Here is a 23,614-nt window from a genome sequence, read left to right as displayed (position 1 = left end):
CACAAAATATATAAAATGTGTCTGTTTAAAAAAGCACATTAAAATTTGTTTCATGCATTCCTAACAGTCTCCACTCCTGAACTATGTACGTGTAGACCAGATGCAGCTTAAATTCTAGGAAATGATATTGACAGAGTTGAGAGATTTATGTCAAATAAATTAGTAACAGACAGAACTGATCCTCCATGGTATATAAAACAGGCCAGAACATTTTTACAGAAGTGATGATGAAAGCATGCCAAGTATAAAAGAACATAAAATGCACAAGATTAGCAATTTACAGAAGCTTGAATTTTGATGTGGACTTCAATGTGAGATAGTTTCCAAAACGAAACTCGTGTCTTGAAATCTGGCAGAAAATACAAAGAAATATTCTGGTTGCATGTAAAGTACACCAGTAACAAAAGACAATCTGTAGCTTCAGTGTGAGATAGCGATTGTAATGTTACTGATGACACTGTAGAAGAGTTACTAAATATGGTTTTCCGAAATTCCTTCACTGAAGAAGATGAAGTACATGTTCCAGAATTTAAAGTGAGAACAGCTGCCAACATGAGTAACTTAGAAGTAGATATCCTTGGTGTGGGAAACAACTCAAATCACTTAATAAGGACTAGTCTTCTGGTTCAGATTGTATACCAATTACATTCCTTTCAGAGCACACTAATATAATAACTCCATACTTAGCAGTCATGTACAACTGCTCGCTCAACAAAAGATCCGTACCTAAAAACTGGAAAGTTGCAAAAGTCATACCAATACTCAAAAAAGGAAAGAGGAGTAATCTGCTGGATTACAGACTCATATCACAGAACGTCTGTGTGCTATCAGTTTAAAAAAAAAAAAAAAGGCTCTATTGACACATAGTGTGGATTCAGAAAATATCGTTCTTGTGAAACACCGCTTTTGACATCATTCCAGACAAGCAGCTTGTAATCAAGTTGCTTGTCTATGGACTGTCATCTCGTTTGTGCAACTAAATTCCTGATTTCCGTCAGCAAGGCTACAGTTGGTAGTAATTAATGGAAAGTCATTGAGTAAAACAGAAGTGATAGCTGGCATTCTCCAAGTAAGGGTTCAGATCCTCTGCTGTTCTTAATGTATATAAACAATTTAGGAGACAATCTGAGCAACCATATTGGTTTGTTTGCAGATGACACTGTCATATACCATCTTGTAAAGTCATCAGAAGATCAAAACCAATTGCAAACTGATTTAGACACGGTACCTGTATGGTGCAAAAAGTGGCTGTTGACCCTGAATAATGAAAAGTGTAAGGTCATGCACATGAGTGCTAAAAGAAAGTACTAAAAGAAATCCATTAAATTCCAATTACACCATAAACTACACAAATTTAAAGGCTGTCAGTTCAACTAAATACCTAGTGATAACAATTACAAGTAACTTAAACTGGAATAATCAGACAGATAATTGTGTGGGGAAGACAAACCAAAAGACTATGTTTTATTGGCAGAACACTTAGAAGAGGCAACAACACAAAATAGTGTGTGTCATTGATATGATATGAGAGTTTGGTTCAAATGGTTCTGAGCACTATGGGACTCAACTTCTGAGGTCATTAGTCCCCTAGAACTTAGAACTAGTTAAACCTAACTAACCTAAGGACATCACAAACATCCATGCCCGAGGCAGGATTCGAACCTGCGACCGTAGCGGTCTTGCGGTTCCAGACTGCAGCGCCTTTGACCTCACGGCCACTTCGGCCGGCTGAGAGTTTGGGTGGCAATCATTAAAACAAAGGCATTTTTCATTATAGTGAGATCATTTTATGAAATTTCAGTCAGCAAATTTCTCTTCTGCATGCAGAAATATTTTGTTGGCATCCATCCATCTACAAAAGGAAAAATGATCATCATTGTAAAATAAGAGAACTCAGAGATCACCTGAAAAGATATATGTTATCATTTTTCCCACTTTTTGTTCGAAAGTAGCACCGTAGGGAAATATTGTGAAGGTGATTTGATGAACCCTCCACCAGGCAGTTAAGCTTGAATTGCACATGTAGATGTAGACTACATCTACATAATGTAGGTGCAGAATGGCATGCCACACAAGTAAATTTTTGATAATGATTTGATTCAGAACAAGCAAATTCAGCTGTTTTATCTTGTCTCTCATGAGCAGTACAACTGTGTATTGTTATTTTCTGAAATAATTATTTTTCATTCTGGTACACCGGGTTGTAATATAAAATCTTGTCTAAATCTTATCTTTAATGATTCTTGTAGTTGACGTGTGGAATAATCGGGTCTACTGCCAGATGTTTGTGTCACTATGGCACAATATTTTGGCCACGTAACTCGTTGCAAGGCAAGGCAAGGCAACGAGTTATGTGGCCAAAATATTGTGCCAGAGCGACACAAACATCCGGCAGTAGACCCGATTATTCCACATGTCAAGATCTCGCCGGAAGAGCCTGAAGAGTTACATTCTTGTAGTTGCTTATTAAAGCATTCAATTGCACTAATGATTAATTGTCTGCACCAGATGAAAGAGCTGTGCTTTTGGCATGGCAAATTTTTCATAAAATTTATAAATTGTAATTGAGCGTTGGAATTGGAAAAAGAAATGGATGACATTTTGGTAGTTGCTTACTATACCATCTGATATAGTGGGCTCTGAACCATGAAGTTAAAATCCTGGTCCATTTGTTCTGATTTAGGTTTTCTGTGGTTCCCTGAACTTAGATTTCTGTCTGGTAGTGTGTCCCTCAAACGAAATTTTAAATCATAAAAAAAATTATGTATGATGCATATTGAAATGTACAAATCTCACTTGGTGGTAGGCCCTAGAAATTATAACTTTGGATAGCTCCTAATCTTAGGAATGAAATAATTAATTTTTCGTTTTACTCTCCAATGGAAAATGTCAAATTTACCATACGCATTTCCTATCACTGGTGAGGCCTTTGTCTTGATATGAAAATTACTGTGATTACTCCTGGGATATATCAAATGTAATGCAACTACTGCACTCTCAGTTAAGATTGCACAGTTAACACACAGCACTTGGTTGCAAAATGCGTTTCAGCATAATATTGGGGACCCATGGTGTGTGATTCACCATGTAGGCTGTTTTTGTCTTCAAACAATAGAAAATTCGAACTGCACAAAAGGGAACTTTATCTACAGTATGTATTTAGTTTTTGTCACCTATTTCCTTTTTACATTTCTCTCTTCTGTTGTTGTCTACTTAGTCTTCCCCATTCACTCAACCATCCATCACAAGTACAACAGGTTTGATTGTGTGGCATCTGATTCTTTTATTGCAAAGTCCATTTTAGCTTGTTAAACTACAACTGCTGAGGGTCCCTAAGGATATTTGGTATTATATGGTACTGGAATGACATGATATAAACCCAGCCCTATGTATGCTATATTGTCTAAGATGTAGGCAAGGAACATGGGATACCAAATGTTCCTTGGCCTCGACATTCAGCCGTAATGTTGCCAACTGAACTGGTGTGGAAGTTGGTTACCTGGAGCCTGGTCCCCATTGCCAGAAAAGCAGTTTGGTAGTTCTTGCCACAAAGAGGCTATCTAGTGATCTGTGCATAAGTATGTGTAGCTCTGCATGGTCATTTCACTCATTATTGAGAGTAATTCATATGATAAATTTTACTTTTCTCCCAAGTTCCATTATTTCTTAATTCAAATACTTTTATTAATTTCTGGGTGTTTAATAAATCTCGCTTTGACTTCTAATAAAAACATGATTATTTTTATTTGTTTGTTAAAATTGTGATATAATTTCAGTGTGTATGCACACTTTGAAAACCATGTAGAAGTTTCTGCCAGTTAGTTGGTAGGACAACATTCCACTTATTTTAGTGAAACCACTAGGAGTGTTCATTCATATTGTTAGTGACAAAAATTTCTTCCGACAGGCAGAATTAATTGACATGGAAGAACGTTATTCGAGTTTACAAGAGGAAGCTGCTGGAAAAACTAAAAAGTTGAAGAAAGTGTTTGCCATGTTGATGGCTGCAAAAGCAGAGCTAAATGACTTGCGGCACGAACAACAGCGAGAAATGGAAGGACTTCTGGACAGTGTATTTAGCCTGACCAGGGAGCTGAAGCTTCAAGAAACTATTATCGATGCTTTCATCCCAAAGCAGTATCAGGTTAGTTGAATGAATGTAAACAGATCATTATTATTTTTTATTTAGTTTATAGCTTAAGTAGTGTAAATTATGGCACAGGTGGTTTCCCTTTACCTTCATAGGTATACTTTTTAATATACTGTACAAATGGCTTTACAGCTTTAATTTATCTGGAAACAATATTACAAACTGAAATGTAAAAAGAAAATAGAATTTTTAGCTTCAAAATAAAAATATAACAGCACTTGGATCACTGTTGAATTTATTTTGTTTAGTGAAATATCAAGCTAATAATAGTTGCAGTCCTTTTCAGTAAATTTTGAAATTCCCATTATTTCATATCTCAATAGCAAACCTGCCAACTTTTGTGATTTACCTGAAATTTATGGAAATTGTAGAATTTTATGGTTTTATGGGTGTGCGGTGTCATTTTATGACTTCGCGGATAAAAATTTGAAATGTTAACATTCAGTAATCACCCCACATCTGCATAATCAGTTGTTTGCATGTGTTAAAAGCAAGTCTACAATAGGCAATAACTCATTCTTTGATATGATTGATACTGTTAATCGTGTGATGTTTGTGTCATCATTGGATTTAAAGCCAGAATAACAGTTCTTTTATGCGAATCTTACATGTCAACAGAGTCTGCTCCACAAATTCTTTGTTCCGCTCCATTCACTTGTTGTGATTTAACCCTTATTCTTGGACCATGTGTGAACTAATGACATTCGTTCCATATGTGTGTGTTTTTTTACCATGTGCATATTCTTTGTTCACAAGGTTGGTACCATTTTCATTTAATGGTTTAAGACTTTTTGTGCATGTTTCCAATGAAGTGTTGACTGTCTTGAGTGTTTGTGTCAAAATTTTATGTGACGTTCAGTGATCCAGTTCCTTTTGATGTTTCAGTACATATCGAGATATTCATTCTCACAAGGGAACCTCCCCATCGCACCCCCCTCAGATTTAGTTATAAGTTGGCGCAGGATGGCCTTGAAAAACTGAACACAGATCAATCGAGAAAACAAGAAGAAGTTGTGTGGAACTATGAAAAAAGTAAGCCAAACATACAAACTGAGTAGTCCATGTGTAAGATAGCCAACATCAAGGCCAATGTGAGCTATGGAGCGCAGTGGTCCCGTGGTTAGCGTGAGCTGCTGTGGAACTAGAGGACCGTGGTTCAAGTCTTCCCTCGAGTGAAAATTTTACCTTCTTTATTTTCGCAAAGTTATGATCTGTCCGTTCGTTCACTGACGTCTCTGTTCACTGTAATAAGTTTAGCGCCTGTGTTTTGCGACCGCCCCGCAAAACCGTGCGATTGTTATTGAAGTCGTGGGCTGTATTTGCTGGATTCATATTGCCCACGGAATACATCTCACGTATTTAATGCACTCTCGTCCAAAGTAGTGAACAGTCAACTGCCAGTCAGGTAGCCTCGTTAGCAGGAATACTCTCTCTTCCGTGCGCTGTAGTTGACTGACAGTGTGTGTTTCGATGTTTGTTTAGGTGTAGCGTCCCCATACTACGGCGCAGTTACCTCGCATCGGACGGACAGACAGATAATAAGTGTCTGAAAATAAAAAATTAAACTTTTCAGTCGATGGACGGCGTGAACCAAGGACCTCTCGTTCCGCAGCCGCTCACGCTAACCACGGGACCACGGCGCTCTAGAGCTCAGGTTGTCCTTGATGTTGCCTATGTTGCACATTGACTACTCAGTTTGTATATTTTGCTTATTTTTTCATAGTTCCACACAACTTCTTCCTGTTTTCTTGATTGATCTTGATTCAGTTTTTCAAGGCCTATCCACTGTGCCAACTTATAACTAAATCTGAGGGGGGTGCGATGGGGAGGTTCCCTTATCAGACATTTTCAGATGCTCTATTCCTATTGCAGAAACAATAAACAAGAAACAATACTTCTAGACATTTAAATAATCATATTCTGTTGATTTTCCGTGCATACTAAAATCAAGAAAGGAAGAAAAATATGCCTTTTTCACAGTATGTGGATGTGATATTAATCTTGCACATGGTGGAAGATATGATTTAAGTAATCATGTGAAGAGCGGTAAACACGTAAGTTATGTTAAATCAAAGGAAGATAACAAGAAATCAACACCTTTTTTGCCAAGTCTGGAAACATTTACAGTGACTTCATTAGGGCCAAGGTCTGTTTAGTTCCCCTCTGGTTGGAACACAATGTGCCCTTAAGTGTGGCTGATCATGCTGGTGCTTTATTTAAAAAGATGTTTCCCACATCAGAATTTGCAGAGAAATATAGCTGTGGTCACACAAAAACTACATGCATTGTAAATAAGATAGCAAAAAATGCATCATCTGAAGTTGTTAAGTGGCTTCAGAGCGAACCATGTTATTTAGCAATGAATGGAAGCAGTGATGCGAATGCCAAGTTGTGCCCTGTTGTTTTTACAGTCTATGATATTCCACGGGAAAAAGTAGTGAGCACTGTGCTATCCATACCAGCATTAGTTGGGGACTCAACAGGGTGAAACATAGGTAACGTGATGTTATCACAGCTGAATTCTCATAACATACCAATTGAAAACTGTGTGGCTTTCGATAGGACACAAAAATGGGGTTTCAGTGATTCTGAAGGAAGTTCAACCAGGTATTGCCATCATAGGTTGCATTTGCCACCTGATTAATTCAGCAGCTGAAAAAGGTGCTGGAAGATTACCACTTAATATGGATGAGATCCTTGTTGATATTGTCACGTAGAAGAAGGTGTAATTAGATGAATGACGAACGCTGGCTTCACTTAACGAAAGTTTATTCAGCACTTGCACGTACAAGAGTGCGGAGCAAACTGCCTCCGGCCAGAACACATACAGTATATGTACGGCTAAAGAACATTCCAGTATATTAATTCTTGACATTTGTGGATACTTCTAGAATGTACTCGAACCGAATATAGAAATTAAAATTGTACAGTCCAGGTGAGTTTTGAAGTCACGACCCTCCATGCAACAGTTTAGTATCATAACCACTACACTACGGCGCTACTCAGCTTCGTCTGTGTCATTGCTCCCTCCTTAAGAGAACAGCGTCTCAGTGTTATGTCCTCCTAGTCTGGGCACAAGTCATCAGTCCTGCATACTCAACTCCTGATGACTGATTCTTGCACTGGCAGTGATTCTCTTAGAACTTCTTTTGCTGCCACACTCTTCATCACCTTTCCACTTGTTGCCTTTTACTGGAGCTTTGAATTTACCCTGAGTTGCAGGATCCTTATAGGGCTTCATTCGAAGGACGTGGACCGTATCGCTGATCATTCGTTGTCTTGTGTCGGGATCGAAATCTTCAACTTCATAACTAACATCAGACAACTGTCTTACAACCTTATAAGGTCCAAAGTAGTGCCTGAGGTCACCAGGCTGGTAGGCAACAGGGCAGTGGCTCACGTCATACCTTCGGCGATTGTTTTCTTGAGCGTGCAGCGTGCGGAGTCGAGCTAACTGCCGAGCTTCCTCAGCTCTGGTTAACATCTGGCCGATACAGTCGTCGTCCACATCATCAGGATGTAACGGGAACACAGTGTCCATCGTCGCAGTCGGCTCACTCCCATGCACGAGGACAAATGGCGTAAATCCTGTGTTGTCTTGTTTATCAGTGTTGTAGGCAAACGTCACTAAAGGTAGCACCTCATCCCAGTTGCTCTGCTCAACATTGACGAACATTGATAGCATGTTGACCAAGGTGTTATTAAGGTGTTCAGTAAGCCCGTTAATTTGCAAATGGTAGGCAGTCGTCATGTGATGAGTAATGTTGCACCTACGGTTCACCTCTGTCACAAGATTCGATTGAAAAACTTTCCTTCTATCAGTAATTACCGACCTTGGGGCACCGTGTTTTAATACAATGTCTTTCACAGTGAATTTGGCTACCTCAGATGCTTCGGTTGTTTTCATGGCTTTTGTAATGGCATAGCGTGTCAGATAATCAGTGCAAACAATAATCCATCTATTGCCACTAGTAGACATTCGAAATGGTTCAGGGAGGTCCATCCCAACACGCCGGAAAGGTGTTTCGGCTGGTGGTCGGCCAGGTGGTTTCTGAGGAACTGCCTTTCTCCTCTGCCACTCTCCACAGTGCGACACACAGTGACGGACACTCCTAAATAAACCTGGCCACAAAAATCTCTTGCAGATTCTATTGTATGTTCGGCCTCAGGTGTGTCATGGAATTTCTGTAGAACATCTAAGCGCATGTGTTTAGGAATCACTGATAGCCACCTCTTTCCAAATGGATCAAAGTTTTTCTTGCAAAGTAATCCATTAACTGCCTTAAATTGTTCTTTCACACCCTCTGACCGATTTAAGGCAAGCGTAATTTGAGATATCGTGGCGTCCTTCTTCTGCTCAGCAGAGAGATCCTGGAGTGCAGCGAGACAGTCACTATCTTCATCAAAATCTCGATGGTCTTGCACAGGGATTCTTGAGAGACAGTCGGCATCTAGGTGTTTTCTTCCATTTTTGTACACTATGCTAATGTCATACTCTTGAAGATGTAGTGCCCACCTGGCGAGTCTTCCTGTTGGATCCTTAAGACCTGCCAACCATCAAAGTGAATGATGGTCTGTAACAACTGTGAATAGCCTTCCATAGAGATACTGTCAAAATTTGCATATGGCTCAGATCACAACAAGAAGTAGTTGAGTAGTATCTCTCAGCTTTTGTAAGTGTCCTAGAAGCATAGGCTATAACCTTCTCTTTTCCATCCGAAATTTGCACCAGAACAGCACTGATCCCATACCCACTGACATCTGTGTGTAGTTCTGTAGGTGCTCTCTCATCATACAGACCAAGTACAGGGTCAGTCATCAGAGCTTTTGGCAGCACATCGAAAGAATCTTGTTGAGCACCACCCCAGACAAATGTAGCATCAGCTTTTAACAACTCTTAGAGTGGTCTGGCTTTGATACAAAAGTCTTTGATAAAACGACGGTAATAAGAACATAATCTGAGGAAGCTTCTCACATCTCTAATACTTTTAGAATAGGAAATTCTGTTATAGATCTCACCTTTTCTGGGTCTGGCCAAACAGCTTTGTTTGACACATGGCGTCCAAGTATTTATATTTCTTTTGATCCAAAGAGACACTTTCTTGGATTAAATTTCAGTAAGCCTTGTTGGAGACACATAAGAAAGGCCCTCAGTCTTTTTATATGTTCATCAAATGTCTCTTAGAACACTATAACGTCATCTACATAACAAAGACACATCGTCCACTTGAGGTGACTTAGAAGATTATCCATCATCTATTCAAAACTTGCTGATGCATTACACAAACCAAACGGCATTACCTTAAACTCATACAGGCCCTCAGGGGTGACGAATGCAGTTTTCTCACGATCAGCCTCATCTGCTTCAATTTGCCAGTATGCCGAGTACATGTCCACGGTTGAGAAAAACTTAGCCACCTTTAGACAATCTAGAGTATCGTCAATTCGTGGAAGAGGATAAATGTCCTATTTAGTTATCTTTTTAAGCTTCTTGTAATCAACATAAAAGCGCCAAGTGCCATCCTTCTTCCTGACGAGAACCACTGGTAATAACCGTGGGCTCTGCAAAGGCTGAATTATGTCATTCTTCATCATTTTCTCTACCTTGTCGTGAATTACACTACATTCCGTTGCTGACACACGGTATGCTCTCTGTCTTATTGGTTGATGGTCTCCAATGCTAATCCGGGGCTTGACTGTCGATTTGTCTAATTTCGTCTTCATCTGTGGGTTGAAGCATTCAGAGTACTCTTGTAGAATGACAAGTAGCTTCCTCTGTTGTTCCTTAGTGAGATCTGGTGATAGTCAAGCTAGAAGATCTTGTCTCGTAGTGGTAGCGCTAATTTCGCCCACAGACTCGGCATGGGAGGTTTCTATGACCCTCAGCTGTTCTTCAGTTAATGGCTCAGTGTTTGCTACGCACATGTGTCTTCGAAGGATCTGCCGTTCTTGGCGGCAGTTAACTATCCACAATTCACTGTATCCACTCTTAAACGGGACGGCAGAGGCTGGGATGACCAAGTTATTCTTCAGTGGTATGCTTCTCTTACATTCCACTACAAGATCCATGGGTTGATACATGGCATGACTCATGACAGTTACCTTTCTAGCACTGACCGCAGGAATGATCACTTCATCCAGCACACACAGTCTCCAGACACTCAGATGTTCGTCTTCCTGTCCACAGTATCTCATCTCGTCTAGCATAATCTTCGAGTGACCACTATCTATAATTGCCTGAGAAGCTTTCAAAAAGTCCCATCCGAGAATGATGTCATGACTACACTCTTGTAAGACTATGAATTCTAAGGGCTGTGTATGGCCACTTATACCCACAAGAATGACACATCTTCCTGTAGGTTTTACATATTTCCCATTAGCCACCTTCAGCAGAGATGTCTTGTTGTCAATGAATGCGATTTTCTGCAACTGGCGATGGTACTTCTCTGAAACGACTGATTATGATGCTCCAGAGTCCACAAGAGCTTGGGCTGGCCGGCCATCCATGACGATGTCGACGTAGTTTCCTATCATTTTTGTAGTGATGGATGGCGAAGGATTTTGCTCTTCTGCGGCCTCACCTCCTTTAGTTTTACAGATTGCGGCATCTAGGTGATCGGCTGGAGCTTCTAAACGGCAATGGAGACCTCGATCAGCGTGTTGGGGAGCGTCCTCTCCAGCGGCTAGCTTGCGGTGATGATGACCTACGTCATCCTGCACCCACATCTTCTTGTTCATCTTCGTCGTCCCGGAGTTGCCATTGGCTAAGATCGATCTACTGTCTTCTGGCGCGGGTATTGTCAAATATCCGACGCCTTTCTCGAGAGTAGCCCACCACATGTCCCAGTCATCCACAGTGGAAACATAAAACTAGTTCCTCATGCAGCATTGTAGGAACGTAACTCCGCCTGGGTCTCAACTTTTTCACCGTTTTAAAGGGAAATGAAGGATGAGAGATTGGGTTCAATGTCTGTTCCATTTCCTCCGATATGACCTCTTGAAGCATCTCAGTTTTTTGCTCACTGTGCAATCCAAGTGCCTTCTGAACTTCCTGTCACTATGTGATGAAGAACACTTGTGAAATGAGTTGCTTCCTCCATGACAGACATTGATACAATGTTTGGAAGCCGTTCAAACTACTTGAATTTAATTCTTCTTCTTTTTTTTTTTAAAAAAAAAAAAAAAAAAAACCATTGTCTCGATATACTTGCACCATTTTATGAAGTCGTCTGCTATCGAAACCTCCTTCAGGATTAGGGCTTGATACATGTCCTCAGCAAGACCCTTCATGAGATGTGCAACCTTATCTTCCTCCTTCATTCTGGGATCCACTATTTTACACAGCTCCAAGACATCTTGAATGTAGGATGCTTTAGTTTCTCCTGGACTCTGTGCCCTGTACTTTAATTTATCTTCAGCCTTGCACTTCTGTCATTGTGTGTCACTGAAATATTTGCGCAGTTCTGCCTAGAATACTTCCCAGCTTGTGAACTTCTCCTCGTTGTTCTCATACCATTGCTTGCCAGTGCCCTCCAAGTAGAAAAATACGTTGGCCAAACACACGGTGTCATCCCATTTGTTAAATTTGGCTATACGCTCATATACCTTCAGCCACTTGCTTGGATTGTGGCCATTGTCACCAGAGAACCCGGAGGGATGTCTCGTGGCATGGCACACAGTTGCTATCACAAGTTCCAATACCCAGCATCTCCACCAGAATAATGTCACGTAGAAGAAGGTGTAATTAGATGAATGACGAACACTAACTTCACTTAATGAAGAAATTAAAATTGTACGGTCCAGGTGAGTTCTGAAATCATGACCCTCCATGCAACAGTTTAGTATCATAACCACTACACTACGGCGCTACTCACCTTCTTCTGCAACAGTATATTTTATTTCTTACAGAAGAGTGTCAAAAGAAAAGAATGCCTTCAGAAATTTGAGAAAATATATGGTAAAGAGCCAAAGAAAATTCTGAAGCATGTATGTACTAGGTGGTTATCTTTAGGCAGATGTGGTATCTGCTCTTGTCTTCGAGGAGGAAGTAATATTATGTACCCAAAACATTTCCACAATCTTGACGTCTTTCAGAATACCTATAGTTGAACAAAGTGGATCCAAAGAGTATCAGAAGAAGAGAATTCTTGATTCTTCTACTACACATGCCCCTAAAAGAATAGCATATTCTTCCAAATGTGACAAACCCACCCTAAAAAGTAAGACTTCTGCTACAACACGTGAGGAAAAATTGTTTGTGTTCCTATCCTCAGACTTGAACAAGGCATTTTGCACTTTTCTTCATGTGACAATTCCTGTATTTGACAAATTGAATATTGCCCTTCAGACTTCTTCCCCACAAGTTTACTTTTTATTAGAACTCCTAATGGATTTGCTAAAGAAGATGTTCACCAAGTTTGTTAATTTCAAAATTGTCAAAAGCTCCACATTGCTTGAAGTTGAGTACAACTTGGCTCAAAATCAAAGAAGTGATGATGGGTTAGTTACTGGCACTCAGACTTCATAATTAACTATCTCCAGGATACCGATAAATCCCTTTTCTTTGCATCCGTGAGAAACTACTTTCATACTGCCTGTGACTGCATCATCAACAAGTTTCCACTCAAGAGTGATGTGTTAAGGCATGCTGAAGGTTAGACACTTGAAGATGCACAGTTTTCTTCCATTCGTTTTTTTTAGGAAATGTTTCCTGTCATGTTATGCGAGGAAGAGAATGAAACTAGAGATGAAGTGGTGAATAAGATTCAGAGGCAGTTCACAGCTCTTCAGGTAGATGACACTGGCTGCAAATCAAAATGCTGCAAGTGATTCCAGTTGGGCACAAATATCAAGAATTTGTAGAACTGATGAACTTCTTAAGTATAACCAAATTTCTAGAGTAATTCTCTCTATTCTATGACCATAGCAATGCTGAATGTGAACGTGTTCTCAACATTGTAAAGAAAAATAGAAGAGAGTTCAGATCATCCTGTCCAATGAATCTCTGCAGTCTTTCTGTTTTGAAGACCAGGAGTTCTGATCCCTGTTACGACAAAACTTTTTCTCAATACTTTTTGCAGGCAGCTAAAAAAGCCGTCACTATGACTTTAAAGTAGAACTAGCGTATGACTTCCAGTGTGTATTATACAGGGTGTAGCAAAAAGAATCATCCGATTCGGCACGTCTATATGTCAATGCAGTATTCAAATTGTTCTCACACTGCAGCGAGTATGTCTTGAGTTACAGCTTCCACACCTGCTGTTATACAATGTCTCAGTTCAGTCATTGTCACTGGTAATGGAGCCACATAAACAGAGTCTTTTATAAACCCCCACCAGAAATAATCATATACGGTCATGTCTGGTGACCTTGAAGGCCAGTAATGTGATGCTGAATCATTTGATACAGTGCGACCGATCGATCATTCAGTAATCCTTTAATTTTAAAATTCTCACAGTTCCAGATGCCAGTGCGGCAGTGCCCCATCCTGTTGTTAAATAAAGTCATTCAAATCAGTCTCCAACTGTGGAAAAGAAGGTTCTCAAGCACATTGAGATATGTGCTCGTCACTAAACACTAAGTGTGGAAGAAAACTGTCATCCTCCAATTTGCCTACAATGAAATTACAGAACTCCACACATTGTTGTTTGTCACCTTCCGAGAGAGCTTGCAGTAGCTGAATTTTGTATGGTTTCATGTGTAAACATCAATGCAGCACACACCAGATGGACATCAGGGGCATGTTGAGCTGTCGAGCTGCGTGGCGAATGGATTTCTGCAGACTTCTTGTGAAACTATGGCAGATGCGTTAGACGCCTGTGTCATACACTTGGGGGATGGCCCAGCAATGGGCCTTTACACAAACAACCTGTTTCTTGGAATTGTTCATGCCATCGTCTGATGCTCTGTGCTGTAGGAGGATGCGCACCATACCTAGTACGAAAGTCACGCTAAACCGTTATTGCTGACGTGCACTGTGCAAAACATAGAGCACAAAATGCTTTCTGTTGTCTCAACACCATATGTACTAGAACTGAAGTGGGTGGACAGTGCTGCAACCTGGCAGGGACCGTGTAAAGCTCGAGAGTTTGCTTTTTCCAACAGTTTGTTGTTCACACACAAATAACATAATAGTTACAATTTTTGAAGACTGGATGATTCTTTTTGATACACCATGTATTATTTCTTGCCTGTGTTATGTTAAACAAGTTTTATTGTGTAAAAAATTTTTCAATTATCACATATCTTGCTTAATTTATCGAGGAAGTCCTGTTATGTATGCTTCAAACCAATATTCGCCACTCCTGCTGCTGTTTAACATGGATTTCTTCTTGATTGCTATGTTCATCTACAAATAATTGGCCTATGATGTAAGTAGATGTGATTTCATGGAAATATCCTGTTTAAAGCACGAATTATTGTATTTTGTAGCCCAGAAGTATTATTATTTTCATCAAGCTGGGGGTCTATCGAAAACCATTAGATTTTTTGTTGCACACGAGTTTTACTGATAGGCCTTTTCAAAAGTTGGCAGGTATGCAATTGCTAGACACACTCCTAAATGAAATATATCTTAGAAATAATTACGCTAGAAGACTGGCATACATCACTATTTTTCTTTTACTTTTCAAAACTCATAGCAAATACTGTCTCTGAAGTATAATCACATGAATGTGCAATTCCCTCCCCCTTCTTTCTCTTCCCTGTACACACACACACACACACACACACACACACACACATAGTGTTCTGATTTAGTTATGATTTACTTTATTTTAAAGCTCCATGTGGGCTGTAATGTTGTTTCATGTCCAGTAATAATTTATTCTGATCATTTAAAGTAGTTTTCATGTCACCCGCACTGCACTTTCATAGTCAGCATTTGATATTATAATGAAAAAGCAAACACATAATTAGCTTTTACTTTTTTATACAAATTTTCCATGTTTCACTTGTTAGGAACACAAATAAAAAATTAAACTGTTTAATCACTCCTTTTATCCAAACATTTGCTGACCATGTGTGCACCTCGGCTCTCCCTATTGTATTGCACTCTACGCACGACTTTTGTGCACCAAAAGTATAAAGAGGTTACTGTTATTCCATATTAATGTAAAGTTATCGATTCTATGATGCTGTATGCTATGAGATTTTGAAGGCAGTGAAAGACAAAGATTTGTGTCTAGATGATACTGTTTATTCACTCCCTTCCCACTTATACACTGAAATATGAAAAACAGAACAGTGCAAAATCCAGTTCTATAAAAGTTATAGCTTCTTGAAACACCCAATATAAACTGAAAAAACATATAAATGAAAAAATAGTTACTCGCCATATATAAGCGATGTTGAGTCACAGACAGACACAACATAAAGACAGCTAAACAAGTAGCTTTCAGCCAAAGGGCTTCCTTCTGAATTAGACAACACACACACACACACACACACACACACACACACACACACTCATTCATTCACGTAGACACAACTTGCACACACATGATGACCAGTGTCCAGTCTGGCTTCAGCAGTCAGAGACAGTGGTGTATGTTGTCTGATTCAGAAGAAGGACTTTTGGCTGAAAGCTTACTTATTTAGCAGTCTTTTTGTTGTTCCTGTCTGTGACTCAGCATCTCCACTATATGTTGAGCAGCAATCTATTCTTTTCATAATATTGCAATATTCCATCCTAGATTTTCCATTGTTTGAAATAAATGGAAAAACTTTAGATATGTTCAGATTCTTAGTTCCCTAACTTGTGCTTCACTATACAGGAAAATATAAATCTTATAATTAATTCATTCCTCTTACATGCTATTGCTACACAATCTAAGTTATCTGCTGTTGTGTAATGGCTTTAGTTGCCGGCTGACAATGAAATGCGAAGGAAAACTCGGACTTTCTTTCCAATCGTGGTGATCGTTGACCTTGTGCATACAAGTCATTGACCCAGTTCCCTGTACTATCAGTCTTACAGCTTGAGATCTGCACTCATAAAGAACAGGAAATGTAAAGCAGCAGAATCGCTAATGTTAAGTCACTGATCTGTATACTAGTTCATCTAACATCTAAATCCCAGTCTCCCTTTCCAAGTCAGATTTTTTTGTACTAATTATCAGTACAGATGCAAGAAGGGGCGAAGAGAGAGAGAAAATAAAAACAAAGATCTAAAGAGTACCAAATAGGAGGAAGAGAAACATAAACATATGGGGGAATGTTCCAAAGAGAGAGCTAGAATTGGGGGAGGGGGGGGGGGGGGGGAGTTTGAGAAGCTGGTATGTGGAATGAAGAACAGGATGGGAGAGAAATGCAAACGACAGATAAGTCTTGCAGAGATTTATATTGGGGGTCATGTTTTCTTCAAATTGTATAGTTTTATTGAGCCATTGCCGGTAAGTAGCATTGATGTGTGTTTCTTCTTCCTTTGCTAAAGTCTCTCGGTATGGATTGATACTTCCCTTTAGCTCAAAATTCAAAAAGTGCATGTATTCTGTCTAGAAATTGATTCACAAACTTCATCTTTACTTCCCATCTGTACATATTACCACCAAAACATGACTTTTTCTCCATTTAACCAATATACAACTAACACATTATGAAATCTATCAAAAATTCAACAAGGTACACGTGCTTCTTAAGATTGCATAAAATAATGTTTTACTATAAAATTCTTACACGTATTGTTCAGTATTAATACATTGCAATTGTGCTTCCTGGGACTGTTTATTTACATCTACATTAATCAAATTTTTCCTCCACAAAAAATCTGGTATCATCACATTGTGTATGTACCATATACTTTGGCAGATAAGAAGCATGAAGCATGAAAAAAGGGCACCAAATATCAGGGTCGTCTAATAATTAGGACACTGTAAAATCCTTACAATCATCATCTAAGGAAAGCAGCTCCTCAGTTACATCCACACTTTCATTGTTGAGACGCTCATCGTATTCTGCACCTTGTGAATTGATTTCTGCTTTGTCATCAGTATCCAATAGCAAATCGTCCTCAGTGCCATCCAGAGTGTTGGAAATCCCACACTTTATGAAAGTTTGATCACTGATTCCACTATCACTTTTTCCCATGATCACACAAAACATCAATTGATGCAGCTGCATAGCTCCACCTTTCGTAAACGACTTTTTACCACTCATCTGATTGTTCCTTTGTTCATACATGTGTTCTTTGACTGTTTTATTCAGAGAGACATCTAAAGGTTGTAGTATCAAAGTCAAACCACCCGGTATAACAGCAATCTTACTATTGCTTCATGCTGTGTGATTTTTTGTATTCTTAGTTATGTGATTGTGAAACATATCCCACACCAACAAACTTCGTCGATTTTGTAGAGCACCTGATCACCTCTACCACACGTTTTCCATCCACAATTTTACACCATTCTCATCCATTCATCCCTTTTTATGAAAATGTACAAAAATGTCTAGTGGAAATTTTATTTTAGGAACAGTTTTCCGCTTGAAAATGACCATAACTTTTAACTTTGTTCCATCTGCGATGCATGTTAGTACTACTGTAAGCCTGGTCTTTTCATGGCCTGTACTTTTGACTTTAACAGTGTTTATGCCTTTCGTTTCCACAGTTCTTTTGTTTATCATATCAAAGTTTGTTGAGGTTTCATCCATATTTACAATATGAGATAGTGAAAAGTTGTATTTTTGCCTCATAGAATTAACAAACTTAAAAAAACTCGTAACTTTATTGTCAAGATCTTTCAGTAATTTCTTGTGACAATATAACAATTCTGCTTCTGTTCTTGTATCCATTTTGCAATGCTATTTTTTAAATCTGGCCAGCAAGCTATTCCTCTCCTCATAGAACAAATTTTCATTGGCACTTTTTTAACAGCATCTTCTCTGTTATATCGAAAACCCTTGCTGCAGTATAGTTGTTTGATTCTTTAGCCTGTTTTATGAGCTTTAACTTGATTCTTGTGTTGTACTTCCTCCTTTTTGTTGGTTCCATCATTAGGCACACACTTCACAAATTTTCTGCCAATTACACATGCAGTACAAACTGTTTGAACATGCAACACAGCTTACAACAATACTTGTTAGCTGTACATATGAGTTTGTTATTCGGCACATGCTTCTACAGGCAAAACTGTAACAGTGCTGAAGGAGGCTTTTGCTTTATTACATGTGCAACCATACCAGCTGTGTAGTAGAAGAGCAATTATGTCTGCAAAACTGAATAGCTAATGTTGTTGTTGTTGTTGTTGTGGTCTTCAGTCCTGAGACTGGTTTGATGCAGCTCTCCATGCTATTCTATCCTGCGCAAGCTTTTTCATCTCCCAGTACCTACTGCAACCTACATCCTTCTGAATCTGCTTAGTGTATTCATCTCTTGGTCTCCCTCTACGATTTTTACCCTCCACGCTGCCCTCCAATACTAAATTGGTGATCCCTTGATGCCTCAGAACATGTCCTACCAACCGATCCCTTCTTCTGGTCAAGTTGTGCCACAAACTTCTCTTCTCCCCAATCCTATTCAATACTTCCTCATTAGTTATGTGATCTACCCATCTAATCTTCAGCATTCTTCTGTAGCACCACATTTCGAAAGCTTCTATTCTCTTCTTGTCCAAACTATTTATCGTCCATGTTTCACTTCCATACATGGCTACACTCCATACGAATACTTTCAGAAATGACTTCCTGACACTTAAATCAATACTGGATGTTAACAAATTTCTCTTCTTCAGAAACGCTTTCCTTGCCATTGCCAGCCTACATTTTATATCCTCTCTACTTCGACCATCATCAGTTATTTTGCTCCCCAAATAGCAAAACTCCTTTACTACTTTAAGTGCCTCATTTCCTAATCTAATTCCCTCAGCATCACCCGACTTAATTAGACTTCATTCCATTATCCTTGTTTTGCTTTTGTTGATGTTCATCTCATATCCTCCATTCAAGACACTGACCATTCCATTCAACTGTTCTTCCAAGTCCTTTGCTGTCTCTAACAGAATTACAATGTCATCGGCGAACCTCAAAGTTTTTATTTCTTCTCCATGAATTTTAATACGTACTCCGAATTTTTCTTTTGTTTCCTTTACTGCTTGCTCAATATAGAGATTGAACAACATCGGGGAGAGGCTACAACCCTGTCTTACTCCCTTCCCAACCACTGCTTCCCTTTCATGTCCCTCGACTCTTATAACTGCCATCTGGTTTCTGTACAAATTGTAAATACCCTTTCGCTCCCTGTATTTTACCCCTGCCACCTTTAGAATTTGAAAGAGAGTATTCCAGTCAACATTGCCAAAAGCTTTCTCTAAGTCTACAAATGCTAGAAACGTAGGTTTGCCTTTCCTTAATCTTTCTTCTAAGATAAGTCGTAAGGTCAGTATTGCCTCACGTGTTCCAGTGTTCCTACGGAATCCAAACTGGTCTTCCCCGAGGTTGGCTTCTACTAGTTTTCCCATTCGTCTGTAGAGAATTCGTGTTAGTATTTTTCAGCTGTGACTTATTAAACTGATAGTTCGGTAATTTTCACATCTGTCAACACCTGCTTTCTTTGGGATTGGAATTATTATATTCTTCTTGAAGTCTGAGGGTATTTCGCCTGTTTCATACATCTTGCTCACCAGATGGTAGAGTTTTGTCAGGACTGGCTCTCCCAAGGCCGTCAGTAGTTCCAATGGAATGTTGTCTACTCCTGGGGCCTTGTTTCGACTCAGGTCTTTCAGTGCTCTGTCAAACTCTTCACGCAGTATCATATCTCCCATTTCATCTTCATCTACATCCTCTTCCATTTCCATAATATTGTCCTCAAGTACATCGCCCTTGTATAGACCCTCTATATACTCCTTCCACCTTTCTGCTTTCCCTTCTTTGCTTAGAACTGGGTTTCCATCTGAGCTCTTGATATTCATACAAGTGGTTCTCTTTTCTCCAAAGGTCTCTTTAATTTTCCTGTAGGCAGTATCTATCTTACCCCTAGTGAGATAGGCCTCTACATCCTTACATTTATCCTCTAGCCATCCCTGCTTAGCCATTTTGCACTTCCTGTCGATCTCATTTTTGAGACGTTTGTATTCCTTTTTGCCCGCTTCATTTACTGCATTTTTATATTTTCTCCTTTCATCAATTAAATTCAATATTTCTTCTGTTACCTAAGGATTTCTATTAGCCCTCATCTTTTTACCTATGTGATCCTCTGCTGCCTTCACTATTGCATCCCTCAAAGCTACCCATTCTTCTTCTACTGTATTTCTTTCCCCCATTCCTGTCAATTGTTCCCTTATGCTCTCCCTAAAACTCTGTACAACCTCTGGTTCTTTCAGTTTATCCAGGTCTCATCTCCTTAAATTCCCACGTTTTTGCAGTTTCTTCAGTTTTAATCTACAGGTCAAAACCAATAGATTGTGGTCAGAGTCCACATCTGCCCCTGGAAATGTCTTACAATTTAAAACCTGGTTCCTAAATCTCTGTCTTACCATTGTATAATCTATCTGATACCTTTTAGTATCTCCAGGCTTCTTCCATGTATACAACCTTCTTTCATGATTCTTAAACCATGTGTTAGTTATGATTATGTTGTGATCTGTGCAAAATTCTACCAGGCGGCTTCCTCTTTCATTTCTTAGCCCCAATCCATATTCACCTACTATGTTTCCCTCTCTCCCTTTTCCTACACTCGAATTCCAGTCACCCATGACTATTAGATTTTTGTCTCCCTTCATAATCTGAATAATTTCTTTTATTTCATCATACATTTCTTCAATTTCTTCGTCATCTGCAGAGCCAGTTGGCATATAAACTTGTACTACTGTAGTAGGTGTGGGCTTCGTATCTATCTTGGCCACAATAATGCACGACACTGTTATAAATACTCAAGATCATTACCTGAATCAGTGCGTATATTATTATCCAGATGATCACTGTTCTAAAATAACTTTATGGGTCATTGACAGTTTGGGGATCATCTTATAGGATGGGCATACGGTAAAATTATGTCTCTTTGACGGAAATTTATACTTCGTCTTATCTGAAGGTCGTCTTACCCGCCGAAATATATGGAAAATTTTCTGTTTTACTGTCACAGTGATTAGCTACACCCTCCATCGTCATGGTCGTTTTTTCCAGTTGCCTATTTTTATCCGTACTTCTGCTCTAAGAAACATCCTGCTTCGGTGTATCGTTTCCTGACCAATTGGATTAATTTCTGAGTTCAGCTCATATTTGAGTGGCCCATAATCAGCTTTCAAATCAAATTTAATTACACCAGACTGTATGCTGGGATCCTTTCCTAATGTTTATGTGTTGTGCCCCAAATGTGAAAATATTACTGAATTGCATTTCCACTTTTTGAATCTGCATCTCCGCTGTAACAGCTGGCGGGTGATATCACTTCCCCCTACAATGGCATCTATCCACCAGCTCATGGTACAGACACACCTCCTGCAAAATGTTCTACATTTCTTTGCAGCCATATGACTCAGTAATGTTTTTAAAGTATGTGACACACTTTGGTATGCATGATGTATTTTCATATGTTAAGAGGATTATTTTTGCCTGTTTGTTTAAAATATGGATAACACTGTTGTGTCGTCCATTTTGATGTGTATCAGTTGTAATCTCACGACTTATTTATTGTTGTCGTAATAGCTTCTGTGGTGTTTAAATACTTGAGTGTTAATGCAATTTCAGGAAATGATAGATCAATACGTTCATTGGAATGAAGACATTGGTGAGTGGCAGTTAAAGTGTGTTGCATACACAGGCAATAACATGAGGAAACAGTTGCCAGCAAACACAGCAGCACAAGGTTCTGAGGTATGTGAAGTCAATATGAGTAGTATTAATTTGTAGTTCAGTGTGATTTATCAGCGCCCCAACACTCTCAAACAAGAAGCTCTTTGTACTTTTATTTTTAGATTTTTCTCTCTGTATTTCTCTATTACCCTGAGTAACTGAGTGATAATTCTGTGACCTGTATTGTATCCTTTTTCCTGGCTGACATGGAAGGTAAAGATATAGGGATCAGTTTCAGAACACTAATCAGAACTGACATTCCATAGCCTGTGTTTAATGAGTTAGTACATGTGTAGAGGCTTGCACTTTTGATTGTTTATGGCTCAGTAGTGATATCACCTTCAGCACTGTCTAAAAGACACCAGAGCTATTTTTTTTCCTTTTATGTATTTTGTGTATCATAATTTTAATAGTGTGAATTTATGCCACCTATTGCAGCACAGTTGGTCATTTGACCCCATGTTGCAGCCTGCTCATAGTACTTTTTTTGTGACTGAGCCATTGCAGTGCAACAACCTGATTTTGTCATTTCTTTTTATGAAATCTGGTCAGTGGGGTGGTTACCTTGTTTATGAGCTGGCTTTTCTATAGGACCCCATTTATGGTTACTTAGTTTGCTTTTAACAGACTTCCGTTTTCATTATTCATTTTGAATAAAACATCCCAAGATTTTCACTTCCATGGCCACACCCTGAGAAGCAAGTAGATTTAAAAGAAACAGTCAGAAATACTGCACTAGGTAAATAATTCATATCCAAATAGATTATGAGTCCTTTCTTACCACAAAATTTTTTTGTGGCATATTGAGGACAGATTTAGGGCAGTAACATGAAGTAGCAAAATTTAAAATGACTCTATGCTGATAAAAATGTTGACCTCTACTCACTCACTGACACTGCTTTTCTGTGAGAAGCTCTGTGACAGTCTCGTAACCATTACTCATCATGAGAGCCTAAAAATGGTCTAGAATGCAATTTTCTATTGCAGCCTCACATTGCAGACATACGAAACCTGGAACTACAGTGTGTCCATTTTTTCCACCATATCCAATGGGAGCCAAAAGATAAAAATGTACACTGGTGCTTTATTTTGCATTATGTTGCCTTATATTGTCTGAAAAGGTAAAAGTAATGGTATACTGCTGCAGCGTAAAGCCTCTCCCCCCCCCCCTCCCCCTCCCTCCCCCTCGCCCCTTCTCCCATGTGGTGTTCGCATTTTGGTCACAAATCTTCACAATACACAAATGACCCCTATTACTGGAGATGGATGATGACAGCTGCACGAGAACACTCAGTGAGACCAACTGTCAATCTGTATCACCTGCAGAGAACAACATTCCCATGGTCTTTGAATTGCTGCAAATATTTGACCAAGCACAAATCTGTAGCAAGAGTGAGGAATTTTTATCCCATCTGGAAAGCGGCGCGTGGGTGTGCTCCTGAAAACTGAAGGGTAGGCCGAAGGTAGGAAGCTAGGAGGAGCCGGTGAGGCAGAACACTCAGTACTGCAGTGTGAATTTAAATCACCTTTACTTTAGCAAGAAGATGAATACATAACTTTACACTGAGGAGCACGTAGGTGCGAAGCCGGATGTATCAAGCTCACAGAAGTTACACAGGCAAAATCTGTAGTGGCCCGCCCACTATGAAATAGAAACGATGTTGCTAGGTCGTCTACTTGGAA

The 23,614-nt window shown here is 39.3% G+C and overlaps 1 protein-coding gene across 1 annotated transcript in view; it reads left to right on the top strand.

The window, feature by feature from the left end:
• LOC124556452 (kinesin-like protein KIF3A) overlaps window positions 1-23,614 on the top strand; it is a 122,591-nt gene that overhangs the window by 90,398 nt on the left and 8,579 nt on the right. Inside the window, exons 11-12 of the mRNA XM_047130403.1 lie at window positions 3,908-4,144; window positions 21,827-21,952. Coding sequence (XP_046986359.1) covers window positions 3,908-4,144; window positions 21,827-21,952 — 363 coding nt within the window. The remainder of the gene's footprint in view (window positions 1-3,907; window positions 4,145-21,826; window positions 21,953-23,614) is intronic.

This window comes from Schistocerca americana, chromosome X (genome assembly GCF_021461395.2).
Source record: "Schistocerca americana isolate TAMUIC-IGC-003095 chromosome X, iqSchAmer2.1, whole genome shotgun sequence".
Classification (NCBI taxonomy): Eukaryota; Metazoa; Arthropoda; class Insecta; order Orthoptera; family Acrididae; genus Schistocerca; species Schistocerca americana.
This window is presented reverse-complemented; position numbering and strand designations above follow the sequence as displayed.